The 18,444-nt window shown below is 43.5% G+C and overlaps 1 protein-coding gene across 2 annotated transcripts in view; it reads right to left on the bottom strand.

Moving 5' to 3' along the window:
• The window catches only part of strn (striatin, calmodulin binding protein), a 59,831-nt gene that overhangs the window by 25,641 nt on the left and 15,746 nt on the right, over window positions 1-18,444 (bottom strand). For both annotated transcript variants that reach the window (XM_010905867.4, XM_010905868.4), the window contains exons 2-3: window positions 3,812-3,915; window positions 8-84 (exon numbers count right to left, since the gene is read on the bottom strand). In XM_010905867.4, the coding sequence (XP_010904169.2) occupies window positions 8-84; window positions 3,812-3,915 (181 nt within the window). The remainder of the gene's footprint in view (window positions 1-7; window positions 85-3,811; window positions 3,916-18,444) is intronic.

Below are 18,444 nucleotides of genomic sequence, written 5' to 3'. Positions count from 1 at the left end.
AACTTACCAGAATCATCGTAGCTGGGAGGTTTCATGTCTCCTTGGTTCAACTCTGTTCCGTATTTGAGCTTGTGGTATTTTGCCCTTATGGTAAAAGTAAAAAGGAGAAAGCACAAAGGAAGGGAGGAGATGAGAGAGAGAGCAAGGGCAAGAGAGACAAAAAGAGAGAAAGTAAAGGCTTTAATGAGGAGGCAGCTACAGTGAATTAACGGTTAATTACTGCACCACAGACAACATCGCACTGTTGATTATATCTGTAAATGAACTGCCTGCATACATACTGTACCTGTAGTGAAAGCCCTAATAGAAGGCATAATACGTGAAGATCAGGTGGTGGGAAGCTAAACATGGATTTGTAGATTCACTTAGGTGAAACTAATCCAAACGTAATGATGGATATTAAGCCATTTGAGCGGTTTTTGCACAAATACTTTTTTTCATGCCCAGATAGCACACAAACATTACAAGGCTTCCTAATGCCATTTCTTACAGGTTTTGTGTGGGATAACTGGATTAATAAATTAGGGGTAGGAGTGTTAATCTAGGATCAGATCCCACCCTGATAGAAAATAAGAAACTCCTACTCTGAGAAAATGTACTGTATGAATATGGGTTGCTTAAAAGAGATCTTAGCTAGACCGCGACTAGACACCGGCCTGATGATCTGTCACTCAAACCTGTAACGAGTGCAAAGAAAGAGATACCATTAGGTGAGTGAAGGCCTTGAAATACAAAAAAACATTTTAATGCCTTTTTTTTTAAAGAATATGTAAAAATTCTAGTTTACACAGTACAATTTTATTCTCACTTTACCATTAAATTCTGTGGTCGATTTGATGGGGGGGGGGGGTGTCAGTGCCAATTTTTTTATTGAACAAAATAAAATAATTTATAAGTCAAAACTGGGGTTAATACAATCCATTGTACCGGCGTAGAGTGCAGACAAAGGAAAGCACACGTGACTGAAGCACTTTGGCATTAATCAATAAATGCAAAAACCACGCACAGTAGCTAGGCGCTGACTGATGGATGTGCAATCCCACGTTGGCTTCCATTATCGCTGACGAGATATGAACTGAACTGCAGGGTCGGACGCTCCAGGTTCCTCCTACTCGCAAAAGCAGAGAGAAACGTATGATACCGTTCCAAACTCGGAATGATGTGGAATGACTCATGTTCAATTGAGTGGGAGCGAAGGAGGGAAACGGAGAGAGAGTGGGAGCGAAGGAGGGAAACGGAGAGAGAGTGGGAGCGAAGGAGGGAAACGGAGAGAGAGTGGGAGCGAAGGAGGGAAACGGAGAGAGAGTGGGAGCGAAGGAGGGAAACGGAGAGAGTGGGAGCGAAGGAGGGAAACGGAGAGAGAGTGGGAGCGAAGGAGGGAAACGGAGAGAGAGTGGGAGCGAAGGAGGGAAACGGAGAGAGTGGGAGCGAAGGAGGGAAACGGAGAGAGAGTGGGAGCGAAGGAGGGAAACGGAGAGAGAGTGGGAGCGAAGGAGGGAAACGGAGAGAGAGTGGGAGCGAAGGAGGGAAACGGAGAGAGTGGGAGCGAAGGAGGGAAACGGAGAGAGAGTGGGAGCGAAGGAGGGAAACGGAGAGAGAGTGGGAGCGAAGGAGGGAAACGGAGAGAGAGTGGGAGCGAAGGAGGGAAACGGAGAGAGCAGGAGAAAAGGGAAGAGAAAAGGATAAGTATGTTAAAAGGGAGAGGCAGAGACAGTGAAAGAGGGAGATGGGCAGGGAGGAAAAGAGGAAAAAGGAAAGAGATGTTTCCCATCCTAATAAAGCACTTTAAATTGAGACTGAAAAGACAAGACTGACAGAGACTGTCTAACGGACAGACAGACAGAGGGGGCAAGAGAAGGAACGAGGGAGGACAAGAGATCAAGAGAACGGTAGTTGCTTCTCATGGAGTAGTAGCTGGGAACAGCTTGTCTTCAGGCTGTAATCACATAGCGGCGCATGGGAGAGTTTCTCAAAAAGAACGTGTCTTTCAGGTTTCCTCCTCTTCTCAACAACCCAACCAGACTCCCAAAGTATTTCAGTTTGAAATGAGCTAGCCTGGAATCCAAACCGATGTGGGAGACTGAACATGTGGTTGAAAAGGTTAAAGCCTGGATGTGGGCTATCAAGCTTGGAATGGAAACGGGTATGGAAAAGACAATATTCTCTTCATATCGGTATGTTTTCATGGGTAGCCTCCCAAACCATAGAACCAGTCTGTGAGTAAGCAAGCCAGGCAGCCAGCCAGGCAGCCAGCCTAGCCCCGTCTAATCCACAGGTTGTCGGGTAGTGTGTGGTGGAAATAAGGATCCTACATGCTATATTGCTGTATTCTGGCAGGAATAATTATCCCATTAAATAACCGTAGTTGCTCTAATTGTCCGGTATGCTGTCAGACAGGAGGAAAAGGGGTGTGGCGCCATGCTGGGTTCATTAGGTTTGTGAGCAGTACATGACAGTGGATGTAATTATGGAGGACACCGCACCTCCGCGGTTCAATGTTATACCACAGTGTTTGAGTGTGACAGTATATCCATTACTGCTTTACCCAGCCACATTGATAGGTTTTTACGCATGACCTGCTTGTTTCAGGTCCTTCCACAATGCATCTCAAGGTCCTGAAGAAAGAAATGGTCAATTCTATGTTTATTTCCATATTTGATGATTCTTCAGTATTTAGTATAGCCATTTATAATCATGTCTTCAATTGTCCTTTCCTAGCCTAAACTCTGTGTGTCTGGTCATGTTCTTTTATCAGAATGTTTATGTCCCAAATGTTTCTCTCTGGTCTGACTACAGAACCTAAGGTCATACCTTAATCACCCTATGCTGAACCCATGAGTAGATCACTCTGTTTTACAATATGGTGTCAGGAGGCATAGATTGGAATGTGTCCCTAGATGATAAGGGGTCTGTTTTTCAGGACTAGTTTGTTATCCTTTGGTCAGAAAACCGACCCCCATGTCTTTAGTATTGGGATATAAACCAGAACCGGGTTTGGGGAAGCTCTTGCTTGCATTTTCCTCTGTTCTGCCTGCATCTTTGCTCTTGCAAACATCTTGAAGCTCCGGAAAAAAATTATCTTTGATACTTGTACTGTAATTGTAATACTATCTTTAGATATTAAATTCATTTGTTAGATTACTTCATTGACTATTTGGAATTAATCAAAAACGGGTCAAAATCCAGTTACTTCAATCCAGCAATTGAATAGACCAATAAAAAACATTAAAAGTATTGCTTTTCAAACATTATGATGTAGACTCGCTCGTGTGTTTTGAATTTTGGTTTTGCTGCATCGCCCAGACCTGTGCACTTTAGATTCATTACACAGATCCTCTCCGATTTGTATAATTCCTTTAGAGGACTCATGTGGACTCAAGCTCTTACGCAACAAAGCCTTAGCAAGGGCCAATTTCAATGTCATTTTATATATTCTTTTTTTACTTTCCCCCTGTTTTCCCCCCCAATATCATGATATCCAATTTGTGATTAAGGCCATGCTTCATCACAGCAACTTCAAGCAGAATCAGGACAGTCTCAAACTAAGGTAAGAGAAGGGCCATGATGACAGAGAGTTAAAGGGCATAAGTGTGCATTCAGGGCCCTTAGAAACAAGCCTCTAGCCTCCTAATATAGCTGCCAATCTCTAGCGTATAGACTAGAGGGGTCAAACACATTCCACACAGGACTATCTGCTGTTTGTTTTTATTAATTTGTTCTTTAAATTAAGAAAACGAGCAGGCACTCAACCTTCTGTGGAATGTGTTTCACACATCTGGTGTAGCTGAGGCTTAAAGGTGTGGCTCCTCACCTCTCCTGTTTGAGGGCGTACTCCAGCATCTTTATCCTCCTGACAAGGTCCTTCTTCAGGTTCTCTTGGCCCTTCCTCTCGCCCTGCAGGAATGCTATCTGGGCCTGGAAAAGGGAGAGAGAGGACCTTCAATCTTCTGATAAACATTTGCCCGATTGCATGCAGTAACGCTGTCTGGGCATGTAGTAGAGAGGCATGTGGCGTTTCAATTCTCAACCAGTAACCAGTGCCCACTAACAGACAAGAGAAAGTACTCCAGCTTTCAATACAAATACAGCAGAAGCTTGGTCTTGGGTAATAATCACTTTATCAGGCCTTAAACATAACACAGCGTGGGAAATCCCTGCCAAGTGCTTAACTAAGCCCATGTGTAGGCCAGTTAGCAAAGTCTCAACCACAAATAGTCGTTGTCGGCCTTGAGGTTACAGCCGGCCATCAACAGTCTGGCCCAGAATGTTTGTTATGGGCCATTGGATCAGCTTTTCAACAGAATGCCAGGATCTTGTTTTTCAGTTCAGTCTTTGGCTAATTAACATGACTGTAGTCACTCGTCGTTGTTTGTTTTGGTCTGGATTCTTTCGACTGCTTCCAGGCATCGGAGCTGGTCAGCCGATTCATTACATAATACTGTGCATGACTGACTGACTGACTGACTGACTGATTCACAACATGGGTGTTTGGGAAAACTACATTTAAAGGGATAGGCTGGCAATTTTAGAGTTTGGTGAACCTATATCCACAGGTTCCTTTGTACGTATTTGTATGCATAAATGAATACAGTATCCTACTGTACATCTAGGTGATTAACCTTATGACTTCAGTTGCCAAGCAATCATTAACCGTGCGAGTAGTGAGGCAGTGTTGTTTTGTTATTTCTGTTAGCATATGACCCATGGTAACTCTATGTACCGCTTGAGAAGGATCTGTCACACTTCCAATTTCAAGCTACCAGTGGTTAAGGAACAAAACTAAACTGAAAGTCTCCTCACATGTAGGATCAATGCACATTTAAATATGATTCAGCTGAGCTTTCGGTTGTGATACTGACAGCTCGTATATTGTAAATATTCCTTGACCATGACTGTTCTTTTCATTTAGCCCCAAATAACAAAAGGGCTATAACACAAACCACTGACAGGTTAATTGAAAAGCAATCATTCCAAGTAGTGATTAACATAAAATTAACATTTTCTATATCCAAGGATCCTCTATATCCACGTGTACATCCATACAGCTAATCCCTTAGAACGGCAGCGTTTTCTACTTGATGCTCTCTGCCTTTAGAGTCAATCCAGCAGATACCTGCACTTGTCCCAGATCTGTCTTCAGGTAAACAGGCTAATTGTGCCAGGCCATCCAGGGACAGGACTCCGTGCAACAAATCCCATTAAGAACAGGGATGCGTTGATAATAAAATGACCGGCCAATATGTACCGCCGATATTCATATAGAACAATCGCCTGATACCAGTACAGATGTTTTGTCATTTCGGTACCTGTATACCCTGGCATGAAAAAAAATTATCTTCTGATGATGCTTCCTATTTTAACAAATATAAATTAAATCATAGTAAAGTCATCTTACTACATATTTTAATAACAAAATACTCTCCAAAATAAGTCCGATACTGAATGGAAAATGCGAAAATTATATGATTTTGTAAGGAGTCATTTAAATTAGCTGAGTAGCTTTCTGGAGATCATTAACTTCTTAGAATCAAGATCTACCAACTAGTCATTCTGACAGCCAATCCACATCCCTTTATATCATAACACAAAACTAACCAGTGTAATGAATGGAAGACGGGGGCAGTGTGAACCCAAGCCCACAGCACAGATAGTTTTAATAAATGGCGAGATCGAAGTCCATAATGCAGGCAGTGCCCAAACACACAGGCAATCCAGCAGGCAGGTAAACCAAGTCTAAGCAAAGCAGGCAGAAAGGTCGAAAGATCTGAGTAAGTCAACAAGTAGGAGGTAACGCTTGGCATGTAGAAGAACTTGCAATACTTCACAGGGACAGAGGGAACAGAAGGCAATAAACAGCTCCGGAAAGAATTAAGCGATCACTGCACCTTTTTCTTTCCTTTCCAGAAAAGTTGAAAAGTAACATGAGTGAGGAACAGAAGTGATCAATTTGCAATGGTGTCTTAATTTTAACCCTTCTGTTCCTCACTCAAAACCTTCTTTTTCAACTTTTTTGGAAAGAAAAAAGTGCAGTGGTCTCTTAATTATTTCCGGAGCTGTATATATGAACACTAATGAGGAACAGGTGGCAGGAAAAAAAGGTGTTCAGAATTCTGGTGATGGTGATCTGGAATGAGGGCTGCATTCAGGAGATAGACAGTAAGTACTGGAGGTGGACCTGGGACGAGAGCTGCATTCAGGAGATAGACAGTGAGTACTGGAGGTGGACCTGGGACGAGAGCTGCATTCAGGAGATAGACAGTGAGTACTGGAGGTGGACCTGGGACGAGAGCTGCATTCAGGAGATAGACAGTGAGTACTGGAGGTGGACCTGGGACGAGAGCTGCATTCAGGAGATAGACAGTGAATACTGGAGGTGGACCTGGGACGAGAGCTGCATTTCAGGATATAGACAGTGAATACTGGAGGTGGACCTGGGACGAGAGCTGCATTTCAGGATATAGACAGTGAATACTGGAGGTGGATCTGGGACGAGAGCTGCATTCAGGAGATAGACAGTGAGTACTGGAGGTGGACCTGGGACGAGAGCTGCATTCAGGAGATAGACAGTGAGTACTGGAGGTGGACCTGGGACGAGAGCTGCATTCAGGAGATAGACAGTGAGTACTGGAGGTGGACCTGGGACGAGAGCTGCATTCAGGAGATAGACAGTGAGTACTGGAGGTGGACCTGGGACGAGAGCTGCATTCAGGAGATAGACAGTGAGTACTGGAGGTGGACCTGGGACGAGAGCTGCATTCAGGAGATAGACAGTGAGTACTGGAGGTGGATCTGGGACGAGAGCTGCATTCAGGAGATAGACAGTGAGTACTGGAGGTGGACCTGGGACGAGAGCTGCATTCGGGAGACAGACAGTGAGTACTGGAGGTGGACCTGGGACGAGAGCTGCATTCGGGAGACAGACAGTGAGTACTGGAGGTGGACCTGGGACGAGAGCTGCATTCAGGAGATAGACAGTGAGTACTGGAGGTGGATCTTACAAGTGTGCTGTGTAATGATTCAAAAAAAGAGTATATCTTGTAACAAGTAACATGGTATATTGCTGCACAATGTACAAATAATATTCCAACCTCACCTGATACTACTCTAAGCCAAAATATCACAGATTGGAAAAGTTCAGCTGCATCTGAACAGATGTTATCTTAGTATCGAAGACAACAGCACCTGCGTTGTCCTGTAGTAATTGGTCCTGTAGGTGATGGCTGATATATCAGTGCATCCCTAATTAAGAGTAAACATTTTAATGGTCCTAGGACTTTTCAGGACTAAAATTTTTTTCAATCAAAAGCATTTTTCTAAAGCTAACCATAACCTCAATAACCCAACATTTATGCCTAAACCCATAAAGCATTTGAAAAGTCAGGTTTCCAAAAAATAAATAAAGATATCTCAGACATTTTGTGACCTAAACGTTAGGGAAACCAAAAACACACTTGTGCACATATGCACACACTAACAAAAGACCCACACACACACACAACCACACACACACTTCAAGAGAATACTGAGAGGATAATAAATAGTGTGTCAAAAAGCTGTGGCATAACCCAACAACAACTCACAGACCAGCATCAGACCAAATCGAGATAATGAGGTATTTTGTTCAACCACAACATCCTAATAACTTCCACCCACACAGATGTGGTGGAATACAAATTGAATACTGCTTCAAATACCTAACTTGTTATTCATTTGTCATAATTTGCAATTAGTTGAAATCATAGCCTAATTAAAGTGACAGGCCTATTTTAACACACACACGCACACACACTATCCTCAATCCAGCCAAAATGAGTGTTCTAGCATCTACATTGCATTCCAGTTAGCCAATTGCTGATGTCAAGGGAGGCTCGGCTGACCCTGGTATCGGCGCTATTCATCTCAAAAATTGCAGTCTATTTGGCACTTCACACATTCCTGTGGGTTTGTAGCTAGGACCACAGGGCTTTCAACCCCCACGCAGCCCCTGGAAATGGGAATGCACTGACACACCAAGCACTTCGGCCAATACAAACCCCCTTTGGTATGAAAACGACAGCCCTGTGCAAAAATGTCTCGTCCTGTTATCAACCATTGTGAGCCTTTTCGACTTTGAGTGGTTTAGAATTCCTGTTCCAGTTTGTCTTTTGAGGTAGCCAAATGTTTGTTGTGCTGAAGTCAACAATGCGGTTCTCAAAAGACGGTCAATTCTCTGAACATGAGCTGATAACTTCAAGCTAACCAAGTGCAAATGCCAACTACCTGATCTGATTTAAACATATTTAAACATGAGGCAATTATAGCTCCATCAGTGCCATGAATCACACTTGATAACTAACTAAATAGCTAGTCAGTGTACTAAAAATTGCCTTTGTACACAAACACTCAGATCATTGACCTAACCTGATTCTAGCCTGTTGAGTTATGTCAACTCAAATGTGTTGTGGGAACATGGCAATGTACCTCAATTTAAATGTTTAAATGAACAACAAACTGATGTTTTCAGATCAGGTCCGATTTTGGCTTTCACTTGTTACGGTGTAACATATGCCAAGGGAAGATCAGAGATGTGAACTTATCCGGTCTCCTTCACAAAAACTAATTGGATGAGAAAGCCGGATGCCCCCTCCCCTCTGACCTTCACCAATGGAGTTTGGAAGTAGATTAAAAGTGAGGACATAAGAAAACTCTCAGATGAATCACATCCAGAGAAAAGCTCCTTTTTCCTTTTGCTAGCCTGGTTATTGCCGTGTTCTTTTGGGACAACCTGGCTATGACAAGACAAACGGATTGGGGACCAGAAGGTTGTATTCTCGTCAAGCTCTTAGGGTCAGACTATTCTGCAGCGCTGAGGCTGGTGTATATTTAGCTTAGGCTGCTGAGAACCCCCATAACCCTTGCTTTTCTGGCATGGTGGAAAGAACGCAGTCGTCTTGTTAATTGGCTGATAAATGTCCGACCAAGTCAGCATCAAGACATGTTGGGCCTCCCTCTCTCTACCCCTATATCTTTCTCTCAGTGTCTGTCGTTCGTTCTCCCCTGTGCCTTTCCCTCAGCCTCCCCATCACTCAACTTTTCTGCCTCCAACTTCCGGACCCACTCCATCGCTCTCATTGTCCCGTATCCTTCCATTTTACATTCAAGTCCCCCCCCCTCCCCCCGTTGGAATCAAACTGACATCCCTGGAGTTGCAGGCGCCATGCTTTACTGACTGAACTGCCCAAGGACGCCGCCAAACTGACCAACAGACATCTAAATCAATGGACTTTGACCAACGGTCTGTGCGCCCGTGTCCGTCGGACGGTGATATTCAACTCATATGGATGTGAACGATGTGACTGTCGTCTGTCAGCGTACTCCTCCTATTGAGAAACCTCTGGAAATTGCAGATGTGGATATCCCCAGGTCTTGTCCGCAATCCCTTTTTCCCCTTGGTCTTGCGGTTTCGCTCACCCTCAGCCTCCATCTCCCTCTCCTTTCTCTCTCGCTTTAAGCCTCCTCGCCTGATTCCAGAGAGCACAAGCCGCCTGGGAAAGTGGGGGGTGTAGCTCTAAATCTCGGACTGGTTACCCTCGTTGAGGACGTGAGCCGACAGATCACGGCAATTCTCTGACTATTCCTCCAATCGAAAGTGACGTCCCAAAATGGTGGTCGCTGACCCTGTGAAGTGTGACTTACAAAACTAGCTTAGCTGTGGGGAGAAACAAAAACCAAACATGTGAATGATCTTAGCATACCGGACAAAAGTTGGGTCATTAAGTGCAGACGCTCGTGCGATGCAATTATTTGCCAGCGAAAGCGCTGTGGTTAACAAAAACCAGATTGTCTGGGATATACCGGATTGATAAGTGTTGTCACTGGTATCTGGGTAAGAGAACCAGCAGTGTGTGTTGCTAACTGGCTTTTGTAGAAAGCAAAAAGTTTACCAAAATGCTCAAACGCTCTACTCCCTTTGCCCAATATACGCTCCTATGCCTCTCTTCTCCGGTCGGCTCTCTAGGGAGAACAAAACTCCTCCACAGCCTTTCCTGCTGCCAGATTCTGTTTGCACGACACCCACCATTTCCAAAAGGAGTGGTGGGATGCAGCCAGCCAGCTTACATGCATCCAAACCCAAATCGCAACTCGGGAACACCACACCGGAAACCCCACCGCCCCGCCTGCCCGTCACCCTCTGCAGCCCCCCAGGGTGTCAGGGCCCAGAATGCAACAGTGCCCTGATTTTCTTTTCTCCAATCACTCGCTGTCAATTACCCCTCAGGGGAAAATCACTATCCTCCCTACACACCCCACGCCATCCTCCAACATGGCTGCAATGGCCGATATCATTTAAACTCATTCTTTGTGTGGTGGATGACTGGAGGGTCAATTCACCTTGATCTGCAAAGCTATTTGCATTGTGGAGAAGCGCTATATATATATTTTTTGGTTTCTCAGAACGGTCGTCATGCCCATCAACAGTCGAAACACAAACATATGGGTCACATATGTTTGTGCATTTAGCAAGGCGTTCTGGGGTGACACCACAGTGGTTGTAACTACCATTCCCCCCACTCCTTCGTCTTTGCCTCCTACAGGCCTATTTGTTTGTGTACAGGGAGAATAACTAGGCCGGCGTGTGTGTGTGTGTGTGTGTGTGTGTGTGTGTGGGTGTGTGTGTGTGTGTGTGTGTGTGTGTGAGAGAGAAAAAGAGGGAGGAGACAAAGACATGTGTAGATGTGTCTGTGTAGATATTCACACGTTTGTTCGAGATAGCACTGTGTGCATTTCAGATTTGTTCAGACTCCCTAATTTCAATTATTCACTTGTTTCAGGACTATCCAGAAGTGAACTTGAGGTAATCTTCTGTGTTTTTGAGCGTGTTGCACGGTTGATAGTTGTGCACTTCCAGGTGTGTTTGTGTGTTTCAGAATGTTAACACATTTTATCTTTTTGCAAACTATAATATTTCACACAAAGAACATCCACGCAAAACCTCCACACTAAATCCAAATTTAGAGATGTAAAAAAGATAATTCAGAAATTTCCTTCAGGAAATCTAAACATTAATACAAAACTTCTGAGAATAAAAACAAATATCTATTTCCTATAGTCAATATGGTTCTACTATTGGCCGTATTCTCCTCGCGGATTCAGTAGAACCTCGGATTCAGGAGGAACAGTGTGGTTTTCGTCCGGGCCGTGGAACACTGGACCAGCTCTATACCCTCTACAGGGTGCTGGAGGGTTCATGGGAGTTTTGGATATGGAGAAGGCATTCGACTGTGTCCCTCGCGGCATCCTGTGGAAATGCTTCGGGAATATGGGGTCCTGGGTCCTTTGCTAAGGTCCCTGTACAACCGAAGCAGGAGCTCTGGCAGGGCTGCCCTTTGTCACCGGTTCTGTTTGTAATTTTTATGGACAGAATTTCTAGGCGCAGCCAGGGGCCAGAGGGTGTCGGGTTTGGGGACCACACGATTTTGTCTCTGCTCTTTGCGGATGATGTTGTCGTGTTGGCCCCTTCTAACCAGGACCTTCAGCATGCACTGGGACAGTTTGCAGCCGAGTGTGAAGCGGTGGGGATGAGAATCAGTACCTCCAAGTCCGAGGCCTTGGTCCTCAGTCGGAAAAGGGTGGCATGCCCACTTCAGGTTGGTGGAGAGTGCCTGCCTCAAGTGGAGGAGTTTAAGTATCTAGGGGTCTTGTTCACGAGTGAGGGAAGGATGGAACGGGAGATTGACAGACGGATCGGTGCAGCTTCTGCAGTAATGCGGTCGATGTATCGGTCTGTCGTGGTGATTTACCTGTCAATCTACATCCCTACTCTCACCTATGGTCATGAGCTTTGGGTCATGACCGAAAGGACAAGATCCCGGATACAAGCGGCCGAAATGAGCTTTCTCCGCAGGGTGGCTGGGCGATCCCTTAGAGATAGGGTGAGAAGCTCGGTCACCCGGGAGGAGCTCAGAGTAGAGCTGCTGCTCCTCCACATCGAGAGGGGTCAGCTGAGGTGGCTTGGGCATCTGTTCCGGATGCCTCCTGAACGCCTTCCCGGGCCACCGGGAGGAGACCCGGAGGAAGACCTAGGACACGCTGGAGGGACTATGTTTCCCGGCTGGCCTGGGAACGCCTCTGTCCCCCCCGGAAGAGCTAGAGGAAGTGTCTAGGGAGAGGGAAGTCTGGGCATCTCTGCTTAGACTGCTGTTTGCTCTTGCCACTTCTTTGCCGGTTGCCATGGCTGCTAGGGAATATAGAAAGGCAAATGTTTCTCAGCACGACCCAGTGTGCGTCTACAACGCTCAGAGAAGATTTGTGAATCCCTGCAGCCATTAATGCATCCAAACACACATTTGACAAATTACTAGAAGAAAACACATAATTAAAAGTGATGTTGAACCTTATTTAAGAGTCTTTATTGAGCAGATTGATCTAATGTTTAATGTCAGTTTGAAACCAGGCAAGCCTAGTTCAGCCGGCGCGCAATAAAATGTGTTAACCGTGGCTACCCTCTCAATAAACAAACCTGGGTCGTCCACGTGAAAGGCATTGTGGTTAACCACTACGCCACCGATTAGCACACGCGCTGAGCATTAGCATAGCCCCTTCACATTATATTATTTTCACTCATTACCATCACGCCAAGTTTGAATATTTTGTTAGACACCATTAACTAGCGTTAAACTGAGTGACGTTTCTTATTAAGTTTACCTCAACCACAAATAGCATCTATGAACTGTATGACTTTTGCAACTGGACGTTTTAACAGCTTATTAGACATTCGTGAATGACATTGATACAATAACTACAGTATCAATATTGGCGAGTGTTTGTCTATCTTGAAGAAATCCTGAGACATAAATCGAAAATCCACCAGAAATAGTCGCAATATAGTAATCAGTTTCATTTTAGGCTTCCCATAACATATCTACTCAAGGTTGTAGCCAGCAAGGTTTTTGTCTATCCGGAACAAATCCTCTTTTGCCACTGGCCGTTTTAACAGCTAATTAGCCATTTATGAATGACATAGATACAGTATCTATCAATATAGGAGATGATAACCAGTGATGGCCATTCGAGGCTACATTCATGTTATTTTAGCAGTAGGATATTATGCTGGCAGCACTCAGATTATCTTTATCACAATAAAAGCCATAATTGAAACATATACAGCAATATAGTTAACAATCTAGTCTGTGAAAAAGAACAGACAAGAATAACATTGGAACGGACATTAAACATAAAATGTACAGACTAGATTGTAAACGTATATAGTTCAATGATGGCTTTTATTTTGAAAAAGAATATCTGAGTTAGCCCGGCTAGCATAATATCCTGCTGCTAGAAGAACGGTAATGAAGCTTCAAATGTCCATCACTAACGATAACTGACTTTTTGGTCAAGTGAAAAGACGAGAAAATCGTGAAGCCAGCAAAGTGTTTGTCCTGAACAAATCCTAATATCCAACTGAACCGTTTTATTTTAGTCTTCCAATTACATAGCTACGTAAAGTTGTAGCCAGCGAAGGTTTTTCTGTCCTGAACCTCAGGCACAATGCGTTTTGACTGTTATGGGAGGCGAACATGGGACCTGTTGTCTCTAACCACTACGTTATTTAACAAGGGGTGGGTGGGTAGTCAGTCAGTCAGACACATTCGCACTTCTTAGCCGGCTCTGCTTACGCAGAGTATAGATTATACAGTATACATTCAGCTGGTCAATTAAGCGTATTGAGGTTATCCAAAGATTAGTATTTGGCACCATATGTAAAAAAATTTTTTTTTAAAGTCTGGCCACTCAAAGACATTCACAGACTTGTCCTGAAGCCACTCCAGCATCATCTAGGCCGTTGAATCCATTTATTCTTCTCCTCAGTCTAAGGGCCTGTGCATGTGGGATCAGGTTTGTTCATGGACCTCTCTGTATGTTTCTCTGTTATACAGCCCTCAGTCCTGACCAGTCTCCCAGTCCCTGCCACTGAGAAGCATCCCCACAGTAGGATGCTCTCAACATCTTTTTCTCATGCTCTCAAGGTGTCATGCAGGTGTCATGTCATATGCCTTTTACTTTGGCAAGTTTCCATCTAGCCACTCTACCATAAAAGGTCTGACTGATGGGATGGAGTGAGGCAGAGATGGTTTTCCTTCTGCCGGTACAGATGTTGCCAGGATGCACAGGTATGCTTTCACTAGTAGTGACAATTTCCTGTACTTGCCCGTTAGCCAGATTTGTTTAGTCTGTAAGAAATAATTACTGTTGTCAAGTAAGTCAATCGGTAGTACAGATTTTTTGTAACTTTTGAAAATTTGATTATAAATATATATGATTTTTTATTGACAAGTTAATCATAATATTTGTTTTCACCCCTAATTCAAAGTTACTGTAGTTGTATACTTCTGGACCTTACTGTGCGTTATTTGCGCAAATATACAGGCCTATGCTTAATCCACAAATATGCACCTAACTTTTAACTTCACCCACATGACGACAATGTTTCTTCTCTGGCAGTCTAATGCTAAGGTTACCAAGGCAACCCTTTTTTGTAGAGGCAGAGGACAACACAGACAGACCAAGAGACCGCTAGAGAGGAAGACAGGGAAGGAGACAGGGAGGGAAAGACAGGGAATGACAGAGAGACAGATGCAGACAGAGGGTTGGACTTTTTTAACCTCCTGACAAATGTTTGAATGTAAACATAAATCATTGATACTCCTGGATCCATTACGTGAAATACAGCTATGTGCAATCAGAGCTCCATGATTTGTGACCCACTGCCATGAGAAAAGGCCAACCAGTGGAGCACAAACAACACTGAACATAAACAATGTATTTTCCCCCCCATTTGTCATTCTTACTTTTCATTCTTTGTACTGTAGCTTAAAGATTTAAAATTCCTTTATCCTTTTAAACCTTGGTGTAGAATTTCAGGTATATTTATTTAATGTTTTTATTGTTGTTAATTATTACAACTAATAAAGCCTGTTAAATTGAAATTGAGAGAAACAGACCAAGACCAAAATGTGAATGTCAGTCCTGCTCTAACAAACAACTCAACACAGCAACAGATTCCAAAATATCTCACTCTGTCACAGTTGAGTCACTAGTGGATGTAGTTGAACAATCTTGTAAAAACTTGACACAGATGGGTGTTGATATGCTCCTACCTTTGACGGGATCAGGATGCCCCATAGCGGAGGCCTTAATGTTCTAGTTCTTTAAGAGTAGAGAGATACATTGACATACAGCCATACTTATTTTCAAGAGTTAGGCTTACATAACATTTAATTAAGATTCCTTATGAAGATGCTGGGACTACGGCCTCTAGAGGTGTTCAACCAAAACGTCTCCTCTAAATGGACTTGGATAATTGTTAGGGAATTACCTTATTGGACAGAAAGAGGCACACCTCCCCACACCTATGAATAAAGGCTAGTCCGAAAATGGATTCCTGAAAATCTTTTTTGGGCTCTGACAAAAAAAAACAAGTGCTAGCGGGGGCCTCCTTGCGGAGCAGTCTTAGCCTATATGCAGTGAAACTGGGTGACCCACTTGTTAAAAATTCCTTTTGTCTCATCTTTAGGAGTTGTTGCTCTACATTTAGAGACAGAGGCAGTAAAACCCAGCTATAATAGTGCCTATAAAAGACAGAGTCTCTGATAATCTCATGCTGTACCCTTTCAACAGAGTATTTGTGTCTTTCAACAATTCAGAACTATAAAAGAACTGACAGCGTTCGACTATGTGGCCTCCCATTTCATACCGGTTTTCTTAACGCATTATGCATTGCAAGGACAATTGAGAACACATGCACACTAATTTGAAGGATCCTTTAGGAGATCCTCCTATTCAAACTGTGGAGAAACGGAGGCAAGTTCTTAGAAAAACTTAGTTACTCAAGGAACCCATTTGCTCAAAGAACCTTTTGGGGCAGATTTTTGATGGAGTACTTTGTTGAAAAGCGTAGGTTCCGCCACTGTTTCACTGAGAAGGATCCTCCAAAAAATCTACAGTGTCAAGGCTGACCTACATGCACTGGAAAATAGTCTGAAGGATAGGTGGCCTAAAACGGTAGCCTTTGGATTGTGGCTGGATGCCTAACTGATCACATGGGACACATTCAGTTAATGAGCTACCGGGCATTGAACAGAGGTCCGCTAGTAATCACCAGTCATACACAGTGAATGCAGAAAGAATGATGACAGTTCTGTTTTTGTCCAGGTTAAGAAATATCTCCATGGCGGAGCATCGGTCATAACCCATATGGGTCGGCTCCACCTTCTTAGTGCACAGGGCAAGACGAGGCCGCTGAGGTTCAACCAGGTGGCCAAGCAGTACACAGCCGCTATCCCGAAGGGGTATCCAAACCTCAATTATCCTAACTAACCAAACATGGATTGTATTCCTTGGGTCGATCATTAGCCTGGTGGGAATGAGCAAGCACTCTCCCACTATCCCATTTTTATCCCAAAAACTAATTTCTGAATATAAAGTTAGCAGTGGTGGACTCCTTGAGGGCAACTTCTGAAATTCTGGAGCAGCATGGGATGATTCATCAAGAAGGGGAATAAAAAAAGAAAAGGAAGGGAGGGAGAGAGGGATGTATGGAGGTAGAGAATGAGCGGTGCATGACAAATAGTATGTTAGTCAGAGAACTGACTCCAGCTTGTAGGCGAAGACTTTACATTTGGTTGAAAGAGTCGCAGGTGAAAAGTTTCTTTTTCTTACCTTAAAAAATGTGTGCTGTCCAGTTCACAGTTATGGCCTTGACTTATTGTGACAACTCCCCAGGAGATTCGAGATCAAAGATTGAGACATATTTACGACAAAACCTCGTCCTGATTCTTATCAGCTGGAAGTATTCATCGGTGCACACACGTCGGAAGGAGAGCGCATTTACTGGCCAAGAACCATGATCTTACAGGAAGCCAAACCAGCACAAGGAGTCGCTAGAGCGTGACAAGAAAAGGCCGTTCTGTTGGACCTCTCAACCATCCTTCCCGGAAGGCACTTAGTCGAGCAAGCGCCTGACTACCCCTTGTTAAATAGCGTGGTGGTTAGAGAAGCAGCCCTGCAAACAATAGGTCCCAAGTTCGAATCTCGTCAAAAATGATGCATTAGGATTTGTTCTGCATAGACAAAAACTTTGCTGGCTTAAAACTTCAGTAGCTACGTTATAGTAAGCCTAAAATACAACTTTTTACGGTTATATTGCGACTATTTCTGGTGGATTTTAGAAGTAAGCATCCGTGCATGCTTTTTGGGGTAAATATAGGTTTGTCAAAACCTCTTAGAAATTGAAGAGTAGGGGTTTCCATGATACTCTCGTCTTTTCACTTGAAGGAAAAGGCAGTTATCGTCACCTAAATTGATAGTTATTGTATCAATGTCATTCACAAATGAAAGAAAAATGGTGTCTAGCGAAATACTCAAACTTTGTGTAATGTTAATGCGTGACAAAAATAATCTAATGTCAGGATGCAATACCGATACTGGGCAAGTGTATAGCTTTGTGGTGTAGTGGTTAAAGACAGCCTCTCATGTGGGAGACCTGGGTTCAAATCCATTGAATAACATTTACCACTTTTAATTGCGGTCCGGCTGAACTAGGCTTGCCTGATTCCATTTCTGGTTTTAGCAATCAATTATTAACTGACTGTATCAACTTTTGGACTACTACTTTTCTGTGTGTTTATGTTACCATAATCTCCCCCTCCCCAAAAATTAGTGTCTGGACTCCTGTATAACACAACATTTAGAGCTGTGCTTTAAATAACTTAGATAAACATAAAACACTGACAGCAAAACTCAATAGTCTTTTTTTTTTTTTTAACAACAGCGTATGTGGAATTCTTTCATACCAGGAATGGCAGGGAGTGGAGAGCGCTCTACCAAAGATAGTCGAGGTGCAGCCACAAGATAAAACAAAATTGGGTGAGGTCTTTTGTTTTTGACAGAAGCACTATGCCCAACGTACCATACAAGGGTAGGAGATGAGACATACAAATATCAGCTGAGTCAACAGGCAGTGGAAACCCTGCTGGTACAATACCTGAACAAGAAAACAAGCCAAGTATTCAATTGTTCTATTAAACATTTGCACCATCAGAAATCTCTCTCCTTAAAATCAATGTTTATCTTTCATTCCAACCGCACTGATAAACAATTTTTTGGCTTTTCATAGACCTCCCTGTAAAGTTTTAAGATTACATTTTTACCCACCCATAATGCCTGATCCATTCCGTCTGAGTTGGTTTAGTTCAAACAAAACATCACTCTCACTCTACCCAGACACCACAAACATTCTGTAGAAACATGCTGCCAGCATGATTTGGTGTGAAAAGAACAAAGGATTGGAGAAACCCAAGTTAAGCAAAAAGGATCTATAAGCCCTGAAAAAGTTACGGTCATACTCGACTAACAATTCAACAAGCTGACAAAGGAAGCGCCTAGGTAAATCTTGAACAATGCTGA

This window comes from Esox lucius, chromosome 9 (assembly GCF_011004845.1).
Source record: "Esox lucius isolate fEsoLuc1 chromosome 9, fEsoLuc1.pri, whole genome shotgun sequence".
In the NCBI taxonomy this organism is placed as follows: domain Eukaryota; kingdom Metazoa; phylum Chordata; class Actinopteri; order Esociformes; family Esocidae; genus Esox; species Esox lucius.
This window is presented reverse-complemented; position numbering and strand designations above follow the sequence as displayed.